Source organism: Buteo buteo, chromosome 12 (assembly GCF_964188355.1).
Source record: "Buteo buteo chromosome 12, bButBut1.hap1.1, whole genome shotgun sequence".
NCBI classification, from domain to species: Eukaryota; Metazoa; Chordata; class Aves; order Accipitriformes; family Accipitridae; genus Buteo; species Buteo buteo.
In genome coordinates, this window is record NC_134182.1 from 21,688,337 (window position 1) to 21,712,495 (window position 24,159).

Consider the following 24,159-nt stretch of genomic DNA (forward strand, 5'->3'; position numbering starts at 1 on the left):
TCATCCCACACACCTCCTTGTGCTCCCAAAGCTGGGCCCTGAGTGCATTCTGGCTGAGTTTGATTTCTGAGCGATGCTCCAGGCAACTTTTCAGTTAATGTAGTTGTGTTCGCATTTTATTGAAATGTGCCATCTCTGTAGGTCATGGAAATGGGCAGCCAAATGGAAACATTCAGGGGGATGAGGAGAGAGAAAAGAGCTGCAGGTTAGTGGCAGATTTGCAGAAATGCTGTAGGTCAGCACTGCTGTTGGGCCCTGAAGAGAGCTTTGTCTAGTCCAGTGCCATGTGGCACGCAACCAGGACATCCCTGGCCTTACAGGAAGCCACCATGGGCTCTTCAAGCTTTCACTAACCTCAGTGTAATTAACAGGAGGCATTGCTTAGTGAGAGGATCTCTTAGGACTTGAGATATTTTCTTCAACTAAATAAGGCATCTGGCAGAATTTCACCGTGTTGCAGCATTAATGTGTAGATGACCCAGCATCCTGCAGCTCCTGTCAAGCAGTATTCCCACCATGATGGGTCATTGCTAGCTCTGAGAGAGGGTGTTAGGACTGCTGTGCTCACACAGGCACACCCTTATGGTCCACACCAGCATAAAGCTGTGAGTTTGGGTTGGTAAGAGTTGAAGTTAACAAAAACACACCTCTGCAACACTATTGGGAGGGGAAAACCTTGCTGGAGCTCAAATGCCCTACGTTGAACAAAGTACCCTTTGCAGGGGTTTGTAATATTGTCTTAGAGATGAACTGGTATCAGCATCAGGTTTGGGTAGGCTTTTACATTAAAAAGGAGGTGAAGACTTTATTGTTCAAGTTTTTTAAAACTCATTTACACTGAACATTTATACACATTTACCCCACATTTACTAATCAATAAACAGGGTGCACATGACCCTGTAACTAAGTAGTTGACATGCACATTGTAAATGCCATCATTTGTGTGGCATAGCAACAAATCTCAGGGGACAAGACTTTCTTAGGGTTATTGGTCTCCTAAGTATTTATCTTTCTAATTTACTCAGTTCAGATCCTTGCTCTCTGTATATTAGCATGCCTGAGCTCATCATCCAGTCCCTTGAGGTTGTCCTCAAGAGGATTTGTCATGCTGACACCTTCTCACATTTGCAGGCAATTATGGAATTGTTTCTCCAAAAGAGATTTAGACAAACACAAGGAGAACAACAGCAACAAGCTGTCGTGGGAAGACGTATGAGTTGCAAGGTGTGCAAACCACAGGATGCATCTCAGAGCATTCCATGTTCCATAAAGAAAGAAAAATATACAAAATGCATCTATTGTTAATTTAACAACTTGATTCTGTTTCTACAACAAGCCAGTAACCAATGGAGTGCCAGGGAGTGATTTTTGTTTGTTTGTTACCATAGTATGCGAAAAGGCTATCAAAGTCCATGCAGTCACTCTAGATTTACACCAGCATAAATAAGATTAGAACCTGGAGAAGAGAGATCAGAAAGTTTTGGGGAGTTCTTTGAGTATTTCTTGGAATTATCTTTTTTCCCTCTGTACTGCAAATTTTTACCACCTAATTGTTGAACTTGTCATATTTAGGCCAGCATTAATGTCTGAATCTGCTCTGATTTACTTTGGGTTTGCAATGTTGAGACCCCAATGATGTCCCTTGGGATCCTACCAACATGTCAGTGCGAGATCTTGGGGTCTGTTCTAGGAAGTTTAAGGTTTTTCAATTTTTGCAAGACGATTCGGATGGCAGTTGAGGAGAAATTATACCTAGACCTGTTCAGCAGTGCTTTCGGGTTAAATGTCAGTTGGTTGCTGGGTGTTTTGAGAAATCCTGGAGGTGGAGTTACCACTGCAAACATTTTCTATCTCCTTTATATATAGCTAGGGGGGCTTGGAGTCTGCACAGTTCCCTGAGGTTTTGATGGGAGCTGCTGGTAATCTGTAAACTTTGGGACAGGTTATGGACTTGCAATGATAAGCTGTGCTTTGTATGCCTGTGTCTTTCCCCACCCCCTCCTTTTTTCCCAAATCCCAGGGTGAAACCAAAGTCCTGAAGTTGAAAAACCTGCGGCCCCAGGATTACGCCAGCTACACGTGCCAGGTGTCCGTCCGCAACGTCTGCAGCATCCCTGACAAATCCATCACCTTCCAGCTCACAAACACTACAGGTAAGAGGGGACACAGAGGGCCCCTGCAGCCCTCCGATCCCTCACCTGCTCAACAGCCATTACCCCTCCAGGAAGGTAACATAGCACCCTGTCCAGGGCCTGCAGCACCTCACATTCATGTACATGTGAGGCTGCTAGGATTACAAATCTTCACGTGGCCAGGGATGCTCTAATTTTTCGTAGCTCTACGTATAGCCGGTGCCTTGGCCAGGCCTGCCGTGAGATCATTAAAGCAGGCTACATGTAGGTGTTGAGGCACTATGTAGTTTTTAATCCAGACACTGTTTTATTTATTTATAATTCTAAGAGTGACTTTAAAAATAGATTCGATACAGTCTAGAGTGGTGCAGATGCTGCAGGAGTTCTTACAAATAATTCATTCGTCTGTGACTCTGGCCTGGTTTGCCATGCTGAGCTTTCAGCACCTCCCAGCTAACAGGCTCCGCTGGTGCCGATGTTTATGGAAAGCAAATATCTCTGGTGCCTTCCCAATAAATAAATTTTACACTGATATTCATACTGGCAGTGCTTGGGTACTCCTCCAGTTGCAAACAGAATCAGCTTGGTGCCTCTTGCTTGACCTGCAATAACTGACTGATAACTGAGTATCATGTACCAAATACTTGCAAGGACCTAACTGCAACCTGTCCATTAAAGAAAAAAACAAACCCCCCAAAACCCACAAAACCACACCCACAAAAACCCTCCCACAAAGCCCCCACATGTGTTGAATGTTTTCAAATAATAAGTAAATGTCAGGAAATTGCTTCCAGCCCTGAGGTATTCCATGATCAGAAAGAAAGGCATTGTAGTTTTTTGAATTATTCACCTCTCTAAGTAGCACAAAGCAGTTTGCATCCCTTGTGTCATCTTTGTGCAGTGGAAACAGAACTCTTTTGATGTTGCCAACTGTTGATGGGATATTGTTGATACTGTATAAATTATGTTTATTGATCTGACTTGAGCCCAAGGTGCTGAACAATAGTTGCATCATTTTATGTAGAAAGAAGAAAAATAATGAGCTTAAGAAAGGGAACTATAGCTAATGTCAGAAAAAAATATTCTCTGTGTGGTAAGATCTCTGAACATGTCTTGAACAACTCACACCACTACCTGAATTTCTCTCAGGATGAGACTGTAGCGAGTGCTGGAATATTCCCTTTAAAAACTTATCTTGTGCTCATGATGAAGAAAGGGATCTCATACAGCTTTTCTTCCCTGTTGTGTCTTTTACCTTTGAAGAGCTAGAAAATCAAATTTCTCTTCATGTCCACACCTCCGGCCACCCAAGCACAGGGAAGCTACCCTTCGTTTCAGTCCAGTCCCTTTACTGAGTGAACGGGAAAGATGTATTTTCAGGTTGGTAGGCAGATCAGAAGCCAGTGGCATGGCTGAATTTACACCAACTTCTTACACCAAGTACTTATCTAAGCTCTGAACCTGGACTACATAGCACATACATCTAGTTCTTTTTTCCTGTTGTTTAGTTATAGATGCATATTTATACATAATTACAGCGGAGCCTGACACTACAAGCTCAAAGGGACCATTGAAAAAGTGTTCCTGGCAAATGGTATTAAAAGCTGGTGGTGAAAATGAAGCTGGCATTGCGGTGTGAGCAGGGTTTGTGATAAATAACAGAAGTATATTTAACATGAAATATTATCTGGCTTACTTGCCCTGGAGGTAGTATTGTGCATAGATCAGGAAATATTTAAAGAAAAATCTTTAATTCTCTCTTTTTTTCCATAGGTCTTTTCTTTCCCTCTTGCACTTGTGCTTTAGCAGCCTCTGTAGCCTTGGCTGTGCCCAGAATCCTGAGCAGCTTCACTCAGGATGCCTTTGCCTTTGCAACTGAGGAGAGCCCAAAGGGCATCGAGATGCATGGAAATCGATCACTTAAATATTTATAGACCCAAGTACTATAGATCTTGAGGGGAATTGGTGGGTCAGGTCATGTCAGGCCAAGGAAAGCTTCTCTTCCCAGTTCGTTTGTTGTTTCTCAGCTGGCTCGCTTGGGCTCCTCTGGCAGTGACCTTTGGGCAGGTCGTAGTCTCCGGCAAGGAGATGTCCTTCTCCCAGGCTCTGTGTCACCAGCTTGGCCCTTGCAGCAGGGGATGGGTTCTTGGTCTGCAAACTTAATGGGAAGGAGGTTTCCCCTGCTCCTCCTCTGTCCTGCTGCTGTTGCGTGGCTCTAGAGCAGCAAGCTGGGTCTGCAGAGACACAGGACCAGCTCAGCACTGGGCTGTCATCACCTGCTCTAGCAGGGTCAGGCTGATGTTTTCCCCTTCCTCGATTTCTGCAAAATTAAGCAGCCCAGCTGGTTAATTCTCCTGCAGTTTTACTGCAGCAAATTGGACTTCAAAGGGAATTGAAAGCGACTCTTTGTTTTTAATGGTCCCCTTGCTGCTCAGCAGACTCCGCCAGCAGGTTTTCTGAACCAAGAACAAAAGGAATTGCCACAGGTTACAAATAAATGAGATTCATCTCCTGCATAACAATGTCTGCAGACTGTTAACCTCTGTCTGCTGACAGGAGTGGGAGCCTGCACAGGCTGCCACAGCCAGGGCTCCATTTTGGGGCACATCATGGGACCTTGCTGCCTGGAGCTGTGTGGGTGGCAGCTTTGCAGTTTCCCTGCCTCCCTCTTGCATGCACACACAACCTGCCCTGAGGCAGTGCTTGCACCAGCATGTCACTTTTTTTCTCTGTTGCCTTGCCCAGAACTGGGCAAGATGAGTGTTGATCAGATATGTGCACATCAAGCACTGCAAGAGCCCTAAATCTTAACCAGAGCCTGCAGGACCTCTGGTTTGTGCACTCCAACTCTGACATTTCTCTGGACATAGGCTGGTCTCAGCCTTTCTCTGACCCTGATGGGGATGGATGGAGATTCCCAGGCAAGATGCTGCATCTATCACTTTCTGTGCCCTGTGAACCTGAAACCAGTACAATGTCAGAAGGCAGGAACAGCTACTTGGTGTCAGCCATGCTCAGCCGACGGCGTATTAGCGACAGGAATGTGTCCTGCCTGATCACAGGTTGTTGAGCTATTGCATTGCTGGGCTTCATAACGGCTAGTGAAACCACCTAGAGCTTGGAAAGGACATACGAATCCTTCCTTTGCTGATTAGTGCTCATTAGCCTTTGCACACTGTTTCCAAGACTCCAGCAAAGAGACCTGTCAAAGGCTCTGAGTGCAGGCTGTGGCATCCCAGAATTCAAGGACTCTGCCGCTGACCTCACAATGACCAGTGCAGGTGGCAGAGAAACCACCTTCCTTGGGCCCAGCTGGCCACCTCTGGCACAAATAGCAAGCCCTGTGACCAGGGAGAGGACATTTGATTGAGTGCATCAAAGCAATATCCCAGCATGGCAGTAGTTGTGCTGCTAAATTATGGCACTGGTGCTGGGGAGAGAGCAGTCCTCCTCGCCTTGTTTGTATGGGCTGTAATTCAGAGATCCAACACAAATCCAGCACAGCTCATTAACGCAGGGTCCAGGGAGAGAAGAGGTAGAAATAATGATGCTGTTAAATCAGGCTTCATGAATATGGAACAATGTCTTATTTTGCATTATTATGGCTGTTACTTAAAACATACTCCTCGCCTTTGTGCTGGGGACTGCTACTTTCTCAGGTCTGTCTGGATGGAGCCAGTGATGGTGCTGACAAGGGCTTTTAAAAGGCTTTTCATGGGATGAAATAGGGAATACAAAGGGAAGTTTTTTGGATCCGTTCCTGGAGGGGGATGTAGTGAGAAGGGTGCAGAAATAATATAAACTAAAACCAGGTACGAGGGTACTCAAAGCAGAGGTCATCTAGGCATTTTGAATCAATCTCAGTTCAGTTGTGCATGAAAGACAATCCCTGTGACCTGGTCTGTAGCCCCCAGGTCTACAGAAAAGTGTATTTGACACCCGTGGAGGTGAAGGAGGTTAAGACCGGCTGCAGAGCTGCTGTTCATGGTCTGTTATGGTGCAGACAGGTCCTGGTCCTCCATGTCAGGATCCAAGCTGCGAGGGCCAGCTGCCTGAAAAAGGCTTTGCCTCTCAAAGATGTCTAGGTGGGTGTGGGATGAAGAGGCATATCATGGGATAGCTGAGGTCCTTTTTTCATGGTAGACCTTTCCGCAAACTCTTTCTTGGGATGGCAGCTCTGTATGGGAGGAGTGGCTTAATCCCAACTGTCCTTGACCACAAACAACTGTTGGGTTCAAGCAGGCTCCTCTGAGCCTGTCCTTTCTCCTTCACCTCTCCATCAGGGTGGAGCTCTGGTGGTCAGGCAGAAGCAGCAGACTGTAACTGGACATGCACCTGCCTGACCTTCCCTTGGGATTGTGAGAACCATCCAGCAAACACTGACATCCCAGTGAGCTTCCCAGCATGCTTTGGATCGGGTCCTGAGATGCTAAGCTCAGTCCAGGGCTGCAACTTCCTGTGCCTTGTGACAATAAATCTCTTGTTCTCCTGGCCTCCCCCCCCCCCCCCCCCCCCCGCCCCTTCCTCAGGGCTCAGTCTATTGTGCTGTTTCTATCCAAGGCCTAAGCAGACTAACTGTGATTCATACAATAGTGTTGCAGCAAGGGAGATACAGGTGCTGTAGCAGGAGTTGAGCCTTTTCTCCAGTGCTGCTTCTGCAGGTCCTGCCTAGAGTCAGGCAAGTTAAATACAGGGACAACAGAAGGTACTGTGGTGTCTGCAGAGGAGTGGGCTGGATGAAGTGCAGGTAAGTAATGCAGAGCCACAGTGGCTTTCCATTGCCCCTCTGCCTTGAAATTGTTTGCATCAGGAGTCAAGAAGCCTCTAGCCTCAGGTTTCCTACTGCCAAATTTTGTCTGGTTGCCACTCCTACCTGTATAAAAGGGATTCACTGGGCTTTTCTTCTGACCTGAGTCCTAAGCCCTAGAGAACCTGCACTGAACATAAAAATATCATACCTATCTTGTGCTCCAATCCTAAACACTAGCAATGGAGTGTTTTAGGTATAACCTCCATTCAGAGGTGGTGTGAGGTCCTGCCTGCAGTGTTTCCTAACCATAACAGAGCAGAGTGATCTAACTTAAAGACATGGTAATGATCATGCTTTAGGTTCACAAATACCTTGTATTTGTAATGAATTTATGGATCCTTCCAGCTCTCCCTACTCAAACCAGCCATCTTCAAGAACAAATCATAGGAAGTATGAAGCTGTGCACAGGCAAGTGGATGGGTCTTTCTCAAGCTCAGAAGTGTCCCTCTTTGTACTCTTTCAGCCCCACCTGCTCTGAAGCTGTCTGTCAATGAGACGCTAGTGGTCAACCCTGGTGACAACATCACTATGCAATGCTCTCTGACGGGTGGTGACCCACAGCCAGAGGTGGTTTGGTCTCACTCTCCTGGCCCAATGCCTCCTAATAGCCTTGTGCAAGGAGGCAACCTCACCATCTGGAGGATCCACGTGGAGGACTCGGGCTACTACAATTGCACAGCCATCAACAATGTGGGGAACCCAGCAAAGAAGACAGTGAACCTGCTGGTGCGGTGTAAGTTGTTCTTTTTCTCAGAGCATGGGTTTTCAGGGTGGAGGGGCTACGTTTGCATTTCTCATGGCTGTTCTTGTACAGCAGAGGGTGAATGTGATACTTAGCAGCGATTAGTGTTCTGGAGAAGTACCTGTGCATGCTCCTCTGCTCCCAGACCAACAGCTGTGCTAGCACTGCTTGCACCCTCATCCCGGGCTGTAGCACTGTCCTGGACTGGAGAATGATCCCAGACTGCTACATGTGAGGGCCTGGGGATATTTTGTGGGAACATAATCAGGGGAGGTATCTGGACAGACTTTGCATGGAGATGTTGCCTTCTTGAGGAGCAGAGCTGTTATCCTATCCCATGCAAGACACTTTGCTGTCCCTAACCAGTTTTGCACTTTTCATCCCAGCCATGAAGAATGCCACATTCCAAATCACCCCTGATGTGATCAAAGAGAGTGAGACCATCCAGTTAGGGCAGGACTTGAAGCTGTCATGCCATGTAGATGCTGTCCCTCAGGAGAAGGTTGTCTATTCCTGGTACAAGAATGGGAAACCAGCCAGGTTCTCAGACCGGTTGCTCATCACCCGGAATGACCCCGAGCTCCCACCTGTGACCTGCAGCTTGGAGATTATTGACCTGAGATTCAGTGACTACGGCACCTACCTGTGTGTGGCTACTTTCCAGGGAGCACCTATTCCTGACCTCAGTGTGGAGGTTAACATCTCCTCAGAGACAGGTGAGCCTCTCTGTGGCAGCTAGGAACCTCAAGGAGTGGTTGGCATCACTAGCTGCCCACTGCCCGCATGCCTCTGGCTTTTTTAAAGGACCTCACATGAGGGTCTTGAATCCCAGTGGGGAAAAGTCTCACATCCTCAGGCAAACATTTGCCTGAGACTGGAGATGGGTGATAGTTACAGCTCCTCTGCCAGATGTGTTATGCATCAAGCAGATCTTCCTTTATGTTTTCTCCCTATGAAAAGTCCAAAGCGCAGTGCAGTGAAAGCTCCAGAGACAGGTTTAGAGTGTGATTGTTCAAAGAAGTCTCCAAATTGTGAAAGAAGAAAAAGATGGTGGTATTTCACCAAATTTCAAACATCCCTTTGCTTAGAAGGGAGTAAAAGAGAAAGCAAGCTGCTTTTTCCTCTCTTTGGTATTGCTTATGAGGAATGTCCCTTTTTTCAGAGCTGTGGCCAGGAGATTGGTATCATCTGTCATAGCAAATTCTGTGAAGAGCTTTAATGTTTACTGGATCGCAATTGCAATCTGTCTTAGGCACTCTCTGTAGGAGTCCAAGTGTTATAAATCCCTACCCCCTTTAAAATCAGGGTCAAAGCTTCACCCCATGGCTTGGTGAGGACAGGACTAATCCATAAGTGTGTTTGTCAGTCACCTTGGGGACTGAAATACAGAGTCTCAGGGCTGCCTTTTTGTTTCTGGGGAAATTGTAGGTCCAGCTCTGCTCTCCATTACATCCATGTCATCTTGCTGCCTTGCCAGGACCTTGAGTGTACAGCACAATGCAGCATTGGTCTAGTAATCTGGTAAGGACTCCTGAGGGGAGCCAGCTGCCCACAGATTTTGTCCTGAACCTTCACAGAAAGTTTCTTCTCAATCCCTGGTTGTGCTGGATCCATTGGCCAGGCTGGTCCCAGTCTTGATTCTGGACATTGCTTGCTTCAGCCCCCAAGCAGAAGGTGCTGTGACTGCTCTTGATGCTTTGGGAAGCCCCTGTCTCCCAGTAGAAATGCTGGGGCCAGCCTGCTCCCAACAGGACGGCACCCAGTGCTTGTGAACAGCCTGGAGATTGAGCCCTCACCATGCCATGGACCCACGAAAAAACAAGGGGTGATGCTTCCCTTCTGTTGGCAGCCCTGGAAGGTAGGGCCCTGTCAATGTCAGCAGACACCAACCCTGTTGTACCAGCAGGGAGCAAAACAGGGGGAACCCCACAATCCTGGTGCAAAGCTGGCTCTCCTGACCTCGTATGACTGCTGCCACCAGGAGCAATCTTTTTTGCCCAAGATCACTAGATGGCAGAGTGCAGTTGTGTTTAAGACTGCAAGGGTAGGAGTTTGCGAAGGGCTGGGAGACACTGGATGATATCACCAAAAGGTTGGGCAGTGTCTGTTGGTGGAGGTGTTTGTTCAAGCACCAGCTGATTGCTGCCTTAAAGGAAGGAGGTATCTGTGGTGGCGGGTTGTCCCGTGCTCTTGCCTGTCCGGTGGAGGGCGAGCCCCACATGCTCGTGTGGGTGCCTGCTGGTGGGGAAGGGCAGGAAGGCAGCCTGGGGTGTTTGAAGCCTCTCTTTGGCAGCCTGGGCCAGCAGGACTGTTTTGTGACCCAGGGAGTGAAAAAGGCCATCCCTGCCAGGGCAACCCTCCGTGCAGCAGCCAAGGCTGTCCAGCGTGTGGCATCCCCACGAACAGCAACGAGCCACCTCTGACATGTGGTTCCCACATAAAAACCCAGCAGGTTTTTCCCAGACCGCAGGATCAGAGCAGGAAGGTGGTAGCGGTGGCTCCACGTTTCCCCACTGAGCAAAGCCTGAGCTTGCCAAGGCGGCTGCCTCCACTGAGCGGCTCCGAGGAGATAGCTTTAATTAAAAAAAAAAAATCTTCGAATGCAATTTACAGTTTTTCCCTATGGAGAAAATTGCCTCTCGCCAGGTGAGCAGCTTCTGGCAGTTTTGGGCACCAAGAGTGCTGTCGTCCCTTCATGCTGTGTGGGACAGGGTGTGATGAGATTCCCCAGCCCACAGGAGACCTGAAAATTGAAAGTGTGTCCTCCCTGTTGCATAGGGAGGTCACTGCAGACAGGAGATTGGGCTGGAGCCGTCCTAAATTTGCTCATAAAGCAGCTATGAGCTGTAATGTGTACAATTACTGTAGCACACTCTCCTTTGCTGGAGTTGAATTGAGCTAACATTGGTTAGACCAGCTTGTTACAGCCTCTGTAGTTCTAAACTTTGATTTAAATGGAAACGCAGTACGTGGCCGTTGCAGTTATGGAAGTGTCAATCCAAGTGTCACCGCTTTCAGCAGGAAGGGCTGAAAAAGGAGCTTTCAGAAAATGACTGTGGCCATATTTACCTCAGTTGTACTGTTAAATCTGAAGCCTAATACAAATAAAATGTCAATATTACATGGGTTTTAGCACAAACATCCCCTTCCTGGGTTCCTGGTAGAGTTGGAGATGTGAACAATAAACTTCTTCCCATGGACACCTCTGCACCCTTTAGCTGTAGTCATTGGGTTTCTTTTGAACTTTGTTTATCAGCAAAGGTTGGGGGGGGGGGGGGTGTGTCAGTTGATAGCTGTGAATTTCTTGAGTGTTACTATGTCTCCAGCTCTAGCCCCAGCTCAGATGCAGTTCTGCTGGGTGAGCTCTTCCCAGCCTAGAAGGGATGCCAGAAGTGATCTTTGCTGGGACCCATCTCTCACTCAAGTTAGCCAGAGATAACCAGTGTACTGTGACTCACAATGTAAAGTAAGCAAAGATACTTAACTGAGCTGGCTCCCTGCTGTGGTTTAGGAGCAAGCAGGGATCCTGGATGTCTGATAAGGCTGGAGATGCTATCTAAAAGCACTAATCCTCTAAGTCTCGGTTTTGGTCTAACCTGGATAAGGGGACTAGACACCTTGGCAGATACAACTTTTATTTCTTGGCCAAAAGTCTTCAGTTCCACTTGGGAAATTCACTGACCAGAAATTGAGAAATGGATCGAAGAGGCTTTTGCCTTTGGGTTCCTCGGTGCTAGCCCTGCTGCTGGACAGCATTTTGCAACCAGAGGGATGGGAACTGAGGGAATGTCCCAATACAGCTGGTACTTGCCATTGGTGTTGGGATACATTGTTGGAGAATCTGGAATCTTCCTTGGTACCCTGCAACTCCAGACCCTGTAGGATGGCTTACATGGGCAGCGTGTTCCTGTAGGGGGTTGCCATGTGTCAAGTGAAAACCTTTGGATTTCAGGGCTGTTGGTGTGACTCAAACACTAGCATCTCAAGAATGTTCCTTGCTCACTGGAAACTCAGTGTAAAACAATTCCCTTCTTGTCTCCCTTTTAGTGCCACCAACCATCAGTGTCCCTAAGGGTCAGTCCACCATCACCGTCCGGGAGGGCTCCAGGGCTGAGCTGCAGTGCGAGGTTCGAGGGAAGCCCAAGCCACCCATCATCTGGTCCCGGGTAGATAAGGAAACCCCCATGCCTTCAGGGACAATGACGATGGAGACATATGATGGGAAGCTGCGCCTGGAGAGCGTGAGCCGAGAAATGAGCGGGACCTATAAGTGTCAGACAGCCAGATACAATGGCTTTAACATCAGACCCCGGGAAGCCCTGGTGCAGCTCAACGTGCAGTGTGAGTATAACCATACAGTACTGGAGCGCCTGTCTGAATGCCTGCCTACACAAAAGCCTGTGGGCTAAGCAGGGTTGACGTGCTCAGTGCTGCTTTCGGGCAGAGTTGACCTTTCTTGCTGGGCTGAGCAGAAACATCTCTTTTGTCTGGGGACCTTTGAACAGTTTATATTTAATTGGTCTGGCTATACAAGGCTAAGGGCAAGATACCATATGGCCAGTGTGTTGCAAGTGGAAGGGAGAGGTGTTGTGTGTTTATATATAATGCTTTCCATTTCCCTATCAGTGGATGAGTGCAGAACAGCAGCTTTACCAGGTGTGTGTTTGTGTGCATTACATATGTGTAAAATACCTTCAGGGTATGCTAGTGCCGTGGTTTAACCTCAACCAGCAACTAAGCACCACACAGCTGCTCACTTGCTCCTCTCTCCCCCTGCCCCCTCCCCCCCCCCCCCCAGTGGGATGGGGGAGAAAATCAGGAAAAGAAGTAAAACTCGTAGGTTGAGATAAGAATGGTTGAATAGGACAGAAAAGAAACTAATGATGATAATGATAACACTGATAAAATGACAACAGTAATAATAAAAGGATTGGAATATACAAATGATGCACAGTGCAATTGCTCACCACTCGCCGATTGACGCCCAGTTAGTTCCTGAGCAGCGATTCCCCCACCCCACTAGTTCCTATACTAGATGTGACGTCCCATGGTATGGAATACCCTATTGGCCAGTTTGGGTCAGGTGCCCTGGCTGTGTCCTGTGCCAACTTCTTGTGTCCCTCCAGCTTTCTTACTGGCTGGGCATGAGAAGCTGAACAATCCTTGATTTTAGACTATACATTACTTACCAACAACTGACAACATCAGTGTTATCAACATTCTTCTCATATCTAACTCAAAAACATAGCACTGTACCAGCTACTAGGAAGACAATTAACTCTATCCCAGCTGAAACCAGGACAGTTAGTAAGTTTGTAAAGTCAAGAACTCAAAAGGTAGCAAATGAATGTTAATTAGACCATTTCCACCCCACAACCTTTTCTTCAACTTAGTTACCCCAGCTGTCACTTCTGGACATGCCTGAACCATTTTGCCTGAAAAGCAGCACTAGGCAGACCCTAATAGGGACTGCATACTCCCAAATGGTTTCCATGCAATAAAGCTGTGAGTAACAGAAAACTGATTCTTAGCATGTGATGTATTGAGTGATTTCAGTGATGGGTGGTGCTCCCAGCCGTGCTTGAAGGCGCTATCTGTGCACAAAGGTGGATGTAGAGGGAGGGACGCTGCTGGTGTCCACTTTGGGTGACTATCTCCATCCTTTCCCTGCAGTGGTTTCTCCCCTCAGAGTGAGTGCCTGCTCAGCTCCCATCCTGTTGAGGTGTGTTTTGACATGCAGGGGTCTGTGATCTCTCCTTCAAGACTTTGAATCAGACAGGGGGAAGGCGGCTGGGTACAATGCCTTGGTCTGGAAGGAGCTGTGACTGTAGGAGTAGACCTCCGCACAGACCTTGTCCCATCCGGGATAGTGCAATTGCTGAACTCTCGCAGAGTCCTCCAAGCAGCACGGATCTGGCAGGTGTGGGATGGGTAGGGAGCAGGTTAATTTGCACCCAGGCACACTGCCTCTGGGCTGTGACTGACGAGCCTCCACGCGCAGCACAGCAGCAATCATTAGACATGCTACCACACTCCTCCCAGGCTTGCTCCCTGGGAAGAAGAGAAGTGTGACTGGAGTGGATACCCTGGCTGAAGCCAACCAGACACACTGCTTACAGATGTGAGCTGCTAGGAGCACAGCAGTAATGGAGTGTGCAAAATCCTGTAGGCTCTTTCAGTATTCAAAGATGCCCTTTTAAAACTATCTCTGTTCATTCAGGAGCACGGCAGGAATTAAATTACAGGATAGGGACAGGGAAATGTGTGCAGATTTCTGTGCAGGTAAGTATGTGTGGAGAAGCTTCCCTTAAGCAGGGTGGAAATGTGCATCTTGGTTTAAGCTGTTTGAAAGGCAGGCTGGGTCAGGTGTATGGGGTATGGCAGGACATGGTAGGGAGAGTGGCTCTTGGTCACCCCAAGAACTGATGAGAGATGCAGCAAAATCTCACTGTGAAGCAAAGAATCATCAGACATGCTGGTGTCCCATTTGGTGTTGGTACTTGAAAGCTCTGTGGTCCTCGCTGACCCTCATTGCCCCTGCAGAGGGAGCAGCAGTGCCGAGCCTGGCATGAATTCAGGGTTACTAGGTGGTCTGGAGGGGGAGGACATGACTCCTCACACAAGAAAGATGGTAGGTGCAAGCTAGAAGCTGTTCTGGGGCAGATCCTTTGATGTGACCCCTACGAAGCTAAAGATGTGAAGAACTTCTGTGTAAAGAGTAACACAACATACTCTTCCTATAGCTCTTCCCAAGGCCAAGCAATTCTTTATTGTGATCTTGGACAGGTAATGGTGTTATGGTCCATGTGGCAGCCCACCCAAACAGCCCTCTTCCCTTCTCAATCAGTTCTGTGTACCCTTAGTTGGAGCTGGGTGCATACTGAGTGTTTGTATACCTGTGCTGTCTCCTCCTGCCTGGAAACTGTGAAAGGACCTTATGGTGGGATGGCCTCTTCTGTGCCTGAGCAGTCAGCTTTTGTTTCAGGGCTGTCAATTTGCTCCTTCCATCAGCATGAAAAACAAACTGACCCAAGAAAGCAGGGCAAGAATTACCCTCCTCACCTTTATAGGCTCCCCGCTTTCGCCCTATGCAAAAAAACCCCAGTACACAACACAGTCCCTGTTTATCACTTTCCTCTTTGTTCATGCAGCTAGAAGGAGGTGGGTGCTGTGGCAGGGACCGCTGTGGTTAATTGAAATGCTGTTCTCCAGTGTGGGTAGCTCATTAGTCCAGTGGCTTGCTCTGGAATTCTCATCTTGTCAGATATGGGGATCGTGTGGCTCCTGCAGCCTCTGTGATGAGCACTTCCCCCGCCTCCCCCAGCCCACACATCCCACCGGAGAGCTGCTTACGTGGGGTGTGTGTCCACACGGGTGCACACGCGCATGCGTGTGTGTGTGCATGCGGGCGTGCCTGTTTATGTGTTGGTGTGAACTCCTTTTGAACTGGCTCACTCAAGGGAAGAATGAATTCTGGGTGATAGTGTAGTTGTTTCTCTGATTTGCTCCAAAGCTAAAGTTGCAAAATCAATACAGCAGATTTGATTAGATGTCAGAACCTGCTTCTGTGTTTCTCTTTTCTTTTCTTTTTCTCCCCTCACCCTCACACATATAGTGCTGTATTGTAACAAACTAGCCCAGAAATAGGCTTTGCCAACTGCATTGCAATAGTGGAAAGAGAATAAGAAGACAAAAAGAACAAGTCAGCTGTCCAAAAAAAAAAAAAAAAAAGTGTTTGGGCTTTTTATTATTTTCGTATTTTGCAAGCAGAAAAAGTTGCTCTCCTTTTATCTTATGAGCTATAATTATCTATCATCAGCTCTCTGACAGGCTGGATGGTCTGTTCCCTGGATTTGGTCTGAACTGTAGAGCTTTGGAACATTAATAAGTCCATGAAAGTCCTTGCAGCCTTATAGCTCTGTGGTTAGGATGAAGAAATGTTGTATACTGGTTACAGCAAGAGATTGAGCTTGTCAGAACTCCTGGGAATTTGGCTACCACTTGGAGTGACAGTGTCTTGTCATCTTTTCCTGTAGCTTCAAAACAGGAATAAAACTGACCCATCTATTCAAGGATTTGTGGATCATAATAAACATAGTACTTTGAATTCTGGAAATAAAAATAGTAATGGAAGGGCAGAGTGCTGCTATCAATAATATCAGTGCTATTGCTGATGCTGTTGTCAAGGCTTTTTTTCAGGACCAGGTACTTGCTCAAGAAAATCCCAGCAGAAAAATGAATCTTCTGCAGGGGCGGGTTTAAAATCAGGGATGGGTCACCCTATGTAGGTGAGATAGCATAAGGCTGTAAAACACACACTGGGCTTCAAAATGTGCGGCACTCTGGGTTTTGGAATACAAAGCATCATTTGAGCCAATACGTATGAAAGAAGGAAAGAAAGTGTGTATGTGTGGATCAGTGAAAAGGATGCTACCTAGATTCAAATTTAGCAAGTACATAATAAGAAATTGCAAAAAATATATTAGCCATGTATCCTAAAACGCTGGTGAAAAATAACATTTCCAGGAATTACAAAGATTAGTAGTGACTCTAAACTCTAGCTGTTGCTAGAACTGGCCTTTGAGATGACTGTCGTATCATTGTGAATATTACATTTGCTCTGTTAGAGACTCATATTACAGTGTGGCGTAAATTGCAATCCTAGTACATTATCCTGCTTGAATGATACTGTGTCAGCTCTGATGCTTTGTCAGTCCTGAACAGCACGTCATAAGCTACTGGACGGCTCACAGTCCAGCTCAAACCTGCACTCCTCATAACACCTGATCCTTGATACATCTGCTCCAGTATTTTCCCACAGATAGGTTTATTCTCCCTCACAGCACTCACTACTTGCTCTCAGGCCCTTGTTCGATCACCTGAATGGGTCCTCCATCTTTGGATAACCACCAAAGCCTGGTAGCAGAGCACCCATCTCCTCTGTTGAGAGACGTTAATTAGTTTACCAGATTCTGATGATTGGATAAGCAGATTTTTGCTGGTGCCATTTTTGTCTTTGGCAGAAGTATTGGTGTCTCTAAGCGCCCAGAGAAAGAAGGGAAGAAGGAAGAGGAGATATTTACATAGGGTTGACCTTGTTTTGGATAGTCAAATCTGAAAGATGATCATGTTTCTCATCTTTGGGTCACACAGCAGGTGAGATCTGGGCAGGAAGAAAGACAAGAAAAGGAATTAACCTGACTGACTCATTCCCAGGAATAACACGGCCTGCAAATTTGGCCCCTTCTGGATCCAGAATAATACTCCACAATAATCTGGGATTGATCTCCAAAGGATTACACTTATTGCCCTTTGGTAGAATTTTGCCACATTAAGCAGCAGGTATATTATTGTGCTTTATCTTCAAAGCATAGTAAATATTAGGTGTAATCAGGAAAGCAGACTGACATTCTCTTTGGAGAGGCAGTTATCATTGTTAACAGGACTTCAGGAGCCATTGCATAGTTCTAGGCATAGGCATTGCCATAGGGCTGGTGACCAGCAGGTCTGGCTCTGCCCTGACCTAGAAGGCAGCCAGAATACGTCCTGCTGGGGCATCTGTTGCCCTTGCCACTTAAACTAATGTTCAGGTGGGCACAGATATGTTTTCTTATTCAAGCTCACACACTGGCAAATGTTATTCCTGGTCACACGCTGTTGACTCACTCCTCTTTAAAATCCTGCTGAACCCATTGGCAATGCTGTATATCAGGTGGGCAATAGTCAGCATCAATTTCCCCTGTTATCTATGTAGCAAACAGAAGAGCAAGGACGAGAGGAGGGGGCGATACTGTAAATAAGTAAGAAGCATTGCTAGATCCATACAACTGGAAATGGAAATGCATCAAACTGTTTCGATCAACTGTTGAAGCCATAGCTCAATGTCAGTGCTCTTTGCTGGTGCCCTGCCCCCTCTGAAACATAAGCTTGGATATTAACTGCTCTGCTAAAAGCACTCTTGAGACATCCTCTTGGCATGGAGATGTTTCTGCAGAGTGGCTAGGACTGGGCTTTTGGCTTCTGAGAGATCTCTGCAGCTCTCCCTGTCTATATGGAGGGAGTCTAAGAGAAATGGGACTGTTTGTGGCTAGAGCTGACCCATATCTGGGACTGAGCTGGCTTATCTGTCCTGCTGCTTGGCCATGTGAGCAAGAGAATGGAGCCATCTGCTAAGAATTTTAGACTTGGCTGGTTTCATTTCTGAGTGTATTTGTTAATACTGACAGTTTTAATTTTTTTAATTATTTTCATCAGTGAGATCCATCCTGACACCCTCCTCCAAGCTAAGGAATGCAGTTCAGGAGCTAACTTGGGGGCAGAAGGTGACTTTTCTACTCTTGCAGTGGCTGGGTCTTTCCTGCCCTTCCATTCATGCTTCAGTATTGCTGTTCTACATGCTACAGGTCTTGCTCCCAAGAGAGGGAAACCTTGGGCTCTCCTACCGACCAGACCTCTGGGATGTTCTGGTTCATTTTAGACCGTCAGAAGCTTAAGAATGAACTGATGTTCTGGGGAAGGTGTGTCTGTATTCAAAGCCACAGGAAAACAGTGCGTCTAAAAGTTCAGTGTTTGCAAACCTGGAGACCTTCATTAGTGAAAAGAAGAAAATTATTTGTAGTCATGGACATGACCTCGAACCACCAGTCTGAACAAAGCCTGACCTGGTTGTTAGGTTCCACTTTGGAAATCCTCCCTGTTTATCCCCTAATTTGTTGTACAGAGGTTTGTGTCACTAAACTGAAAGTATACCTGTTATTTTGGTGTTTCCATCAATACACAGAACCTCCCTGTACCCCCTGTTAAGAGCAGAGAGTTTTGTTCCTGATTGTCAACACACTTTCCACTTGCAGTTTTGTGTCTGTGATTAAGCTGCTTAGAGCTTGTGTTTGTGCATGTAGCCCTGTCCTCGGTGATACGACGTTAGGATTGCTCACTCCGCTTCCCAGCTGCTAACAACTAATTAGACTTGTCAGTCTAAGGACAGGCTGAAGGAGGAATCAGTTTTATTCCGTCATGACTGTAAACCCAAATGGCCACGGTTCAGAGCACAGTAACAAACCGCAGAGGTATAGCTGGCTTCAGATTTGTTTTCTATTGGTCCTGGGGCCTGGCAGATGGAAGCTGTGACAGCACGTGCAGTGGTTCTGGGCTGGGTCTTAAGATGGGGTTATATCAAATGTAGCTGAAAAGAGGATGGCTCCTGTTTGTCTAGGACTTGTTAGCCCTACCCTCCTGCCGACCTCGTGGCACTGAGGGGTAGGTAGTCTTGATAGGCTGAGGATGTTTAGCTAAAACCTTCTTCTTTGTGACCACCTCAGGACTCCCAGTGCTGCTTTTTAGTAGAGTTTGGCATATGCAGCTTTGGAGGAAAATGTCTTTCACAGGGTAAAGCAGTTGTATGAATTTTGGCTGGCCTGAATTTTTCCCCTCACTGTGTAGCAGTTAGGACTTGCTCTGCAGGACCCTGGTCTCTTCTCTGCTTGCTGCCTTGTGGGGAAGGTTCCCACGTGCTGCCACTCACCAAGATTTTCTTGGGATGTCTCCCTTGCGCCCTGAGAGCTTTTCCGATTTACCTCTTTGATTGAAATTCATCTGACAGAGCATGTCTGCATGCTGTGGTGGCCAGGAGATATAGGAGACTTGAGACATAAAGCAAAAAGCCCAGTTGGCAGAGAGAATTCACCAGAGCAGTGGAGGCTGGGCAGCAGATTTTGCAAAGCTGGCATGTTCAGTCTGTGGCACCACAGGTCAGATGCAAAGTACTGGGAGGCGTCCTCGCTGTGCCCTGGGTAAATGACAATGAAAGAAGAGAGGATGATACCCAGATATGTTCATCGGGAAGGTGGGAGCCCTCCTTAAAGAGGGGACCTGGGTCTGCTACATGAGATTGCAGCCTGCCTGCACTGCTATTCAGCCTTCATGCAGCTCATTGCTCACCTCTAAATACCTCTGCAGTTGTAATGATAGGCTGAGTAAAAGCTTGTGTGAGCGCTCCTCGCCTAGAGAGATGAACTTGTTTGTTCAGAAGAGAACTGGTTTAAATCAACTAATCCATTTCTCAGATATTGTTGGGAGAAACAAATACACTTTCCATAAGCTGCCATTATCCTGTTTTTTGGCCAGACTCTCAGGAAGAAGAACTTAATTTTATCAAGAGAGAGATAGACATCCAAGCTGTACAGTTTTGTCAGGACAGGAGAGACAAGAGCTCTATAGACACAGTGGATGGCAGACAGTCTTGGTCATCTTTCTGTTGAAATTGCTCACCTACCCTAGCCCTTTCGGGGCTGAACACCATATCCTGCGTTGTTCTAATTCAGACACCCCTTTTAAGGTTTTCCTGCCATGGCAGCTATTTTCCCTGTAGGACCTAGCTATACATCAATTTGTTGGGATAAAAAACAGCTCCAGGATCCTCTCACATGCTTTGTGCTGGGCATCCTGCAAGGCTGTGCACATTTGGGTCTCACCCAAGCATGTCTTTGTCTTTAAGCCACAGGAGCATACTACTGCTGAAGTACTGTCAGACACTTTCCCAGTGCTTCCCATCTTGCCATTCTGAAGAAACAGCTTTGGTTTTGAGCCCTGTTGTTGCCTGGGTTTAGGACATAGGTGAAACCACCTGTATCAAAGATCTCTGAACTGTGATACAGATATTGATACCGAGACTGCATCGAGGCAGCCTGGCTGCAGGGAGAGATTGTCCTGGCTCTGCTTCTATTTGCATGGGGATATAACACAGGTTTCTCTCTAACATACACTGTGAGTACTTCTGCCGTGTGCTTACCTCCAGTGAGCAGGTCAGAGATGGTGAGCTTGGCACGGCAGCTGTTGCCAAGCTTTCTCTCTTGGTCTATGCAGCACCAGTATATGTCCAGGGGATGTGGGAACTGAGCCAAGGCAGAGAAAGGGCCATGGATTCTGGAGCATGAGGTGGCAGGATATTCTCTGCCAGAGTTGATGGACAGGACTGGGATCTGAGTTTATGGGCAGTGTCTTAGGAAGAGGAGAAGATGGTACCTACTTGTATGAGTTGGGTATAATGGGTGTATTTGAAAGAGAAAAGCCAGTGGAAAAGACTGGGCATAGGAGAGCTAAGAGGATTGAATGGTTTGTACATATGTTCTAGCGAAAGAAGGAGCTGCTGCTGACACCTGAGCGAAGTAGATTTGGGAAGGCATGCGCTATATGTGGTAACACTGGCATCAGGAGGCACGGGGCAAGGGAGGTGGTAGATGGAGGGAGTTAGAAAACTACTGTCAGCTCTCATGTTTTAAGGCTGGGGTCACAGGACAGGAAAGGAGGGAATTCCCTGTCCCTATCAAATTCTGCCTCTCGGTGACAAGGATGTGAGCATGTTGAGTGCCCAGCTGTGGGGAGAGAGATGCCACAGACTAGAACTCAGTCGAGGAACCAGGAGGACACCATGCAGGCAAAAAAAGCAATTCATTTTTCTCATGATAACTCTCAGCCTCTGCACAAGAGCCTGAGGCACAGAGAAGTGAAAACAGCTGTCCATACCTGCAGGGGAGCATAGGACATCAGACCAGACACAGGACATGTGCCAGGGGAGCAGAGGCTCTTTTATCCCAGCCTCTTTCCCTGAGAGCGCTATGTGGTGCCATGATATTGTGCCTGTGCTTTTGCTTTTCTTCCATGATTTTTGGGCCATAAACCATGTCAAGAAGCACCTATGAGGGTGCAGGAGCAGGGTCCCATGCTATTCCTCACTTACTGCCTGCACCCTGGCACTAAAGCAGACCTATTTTCTCCTACCCTGCTGGAGGACTGTGGCAGGCACGTGAAGGCAATGCATACAATAGTGATGCCGCTTTTGAGGAGGGGGCTTATGCAGGGAAGACCCTGAGTCACTCCTGATATGAACAGAAGCCCTAGTAGGAAACTGAGCATCCTGGGGCGGGGGGGGGGAGTTAATTAGCTGTGACCATCCTGACACTAAGCTCTGAAACAGCACCAATTATGTTCACTCCTATAGGGAAACTGTTTGAATGTGAATTAAGTTTCAGAGGTGCTCAGGCTTCTCTACATCCCAGCAGGTCTTCTGCTGCCAGTTCTGTGCTGGGACACTGTATCAGGAGGCTGAGGGTTCAGTTTTTAGGAAGGGCATAGAGGCCTTTTGGAGCTTTCTGTGAGGAAACAACTGTTCATTTACTAGTTTGTGCTTTTCTACTTGGGCCAGTCTCTGAGAAAGAGACTGGTTTGTCTTTGAAGCCAGGAAACAGCATTTTCTCAATGAGCAGAGATCACATTTCCAACATGCACCCCTCTCACCCTATTTCACTTTGTATAATCCCTAATTTCCATTCCTCTTTGCCTCTCTACTGCAAACACAAATAAGGATGTGTGTGCACATGCTCCTACCTTATCTCAGCTTTTGTTTCTGATTTGAATTTAATTGGCCTCCAGGACTTGAGGTAAAACAGTTGGTTTTCTTTTATGAATCCAGTGATGAACCTGAAAAACCATCATTGCTCCCAGGAATTGACAGACGTGCAGACCTGTTGCATTTTGTATGATTTTGGAGTCCTTATTTCTAAGGTCATGTGTGATCACAGGAAACCATGGAAATTTTTCATTAATGTTGACTGGGAGGAAGCTGACTTCTGAAACTGTTTGCTTGTTTGCCAAGCTGCAAGGGGATGAATGGGGTGTAGAAGAGACTGAAAATTACTCCGTTTCTGTGGCAAAGAAGCATCTGGGATAAATCTCTGCTGGCTAAAGAAAGAATGGCAACTGAAGGCCATTCCAGCTGACCCTTTGTAAGCTCTTGATCTGTTGTGACCTGCTGTCACCTCTGGTGAAACAAGTGTCGTCGCAAAAAAAAAAAAAGTCTCAACCGTCGCAAATATGATACAACTCTGGGCCCAACTCAGCCAAGCATTTGATGGGAGGAGTTGGCTGGAGTGCCAAAACTAACAGGGGTTCCCGGCAGTGGCTGTGATTGAGGTCAAGAGAACAATAAATAATAGTGACATTTGCACTGAACAGGGATTTTCCTCACCAAGCGCTGATTGCAAAGAGGTATTTTACTGTCCTAATCATAAGCTAATAACAACTTAATGCAATGTAGATGGGCTTAATAGTGCTAGGTCTGCTGGGATTTTTTGAGCAGTTCATAGCTGATGCATAATACAGGCCCTTTAGCCAATATGCTGGTACTCTGTAAAATGGGGAACTGGGGCTTGAGGGAAAGGGAGCAGCCCTCCATCTAAGGTGGTTTGCTGGAAAAGACCATAATGGGTCTAAAGGGATGAGAACATGGTGGCATTTTGCTGGGTCAGAGGAAAACAGAGCAATGCTCAAAATGGTTTTTTTTGTGGGTTGGGGATTTTTCTCTTCCCCTTGGGCTGCTTGTGATGAGGCTTTGCAAAAGTCGAAGTTCTCGCATGGAAAAGGGCAAGTTTTCATGCTGATTAGCTTTCTAGGAACCAACTCACACATATAAATGAAAAGCTGCAAATGAAACTACCTGCAGGTTTTCAAGAGAGGAGGAAAGATGGTTGGGGTTTGTGGGGGTTTTTTTTGGGGGGGGGGGGGTTTAAACCATTTGGAGAAGCTTATGTGCTCCAATCCACCTACCCAAAATGCTGGGACTCCAGCTTCCTGATCATTATGAGAAAGCAAAAGCTCTTTGAATCTCTTTCTAACCATTTTGTGCTGTTTGTCTAGACAGGAGAGTTAGTTATGTGCCAAGCATAGTCTCTCTCACTAGTGGAGCTGAGGAACAAGGCGAGTTTACCTTTGTGGATCTAAACTTGGATTATTTGTACGTTTTCAGTGCAGCATCTTCTCACAGACTGAAGTGACAGAGAATTCACTGTGTGCCTCAGTAAGTTGTTCCAGTGTTTTTTTACTCTCATGGTTCAGTTGTCATGACTTAATCTAAGCCTTTCTCATTTCAGTTTCCAACTACAAGCTCTGTTTATGCCTTTGTCTTCTCATATAAAGAGCTATTTGTTATCAGCAGTCTCTTCCTTGTCTAGTCTCAGACACCAGAACAAGTAGTCTCTAAGCCTTTTTTCACTATGCAATCCAGAGTGAGTCTCTTTAGCCATTCACCGCAAGGCATGTTTTCCAGCCCTTGATTCATATTTATAGCCCTCTTCTCATTTGTTTTGTTGGGTTTTTTGGTTTGTGGTTTTTTTTGTTTTTTTTTTTTTTTTTAATATCATTCTGGCAGCGTGGTCACCCGTATTAAACAGATTTTCAAAAAATCTTCTCACCAATGCAGATGCCAAGGTGATGCCCATATCTCAATATGTTTAGTAAGTTTTGGCTTAATCATCCAAGGATTTGGACATCTTTGGACTACAGAATTAAGCTGAAAGCTGATGTTCACTGGGTTACATCGACTCAGGCTCCTCTTGCAGTCATTGACTCTTTCCTAACAAGAGTGACACATTCTTTCCTCAACAGTTTTCTTTCCAGACCTTTACTTTATCCAGGATAAATTG

The 24,159-nt window shown here is 46.7% G+C and overlaps 1 protein-coding gene across 1 annotated transcript in view; it reads left to right on the forward strand.

Moving 5' to 3' along the window:
* MDGA1 (MAM domain containing glycosylphosphatidylinositol anchor 1) overlaps positions 1-24,159 on the forward strand; it is a 144,332-nt gene that overhangs the window by 57,171 nt on the left and 63,002 nt on the right. The window contains exons 5-8 of the mRNA XM_075042038.1: positions 2,021-2,153; positions 7,406-7,675; positions 8,071-8,400; positions 11,732-12,025. Of these exons, the coding sequence (XP_074898139.1) occupies positions 2,021-2,153; positions 7,406-7,675; positions 8,071-8,400; positions 11,732-12,025 (1,027 nt within the window). The remainder of the gene's footprint in view (positions 1-2,020; positions 2,154-7,405; positions 7,676-8,070; positions 8,401-11,731; positions 12,026-24,159) is intronic.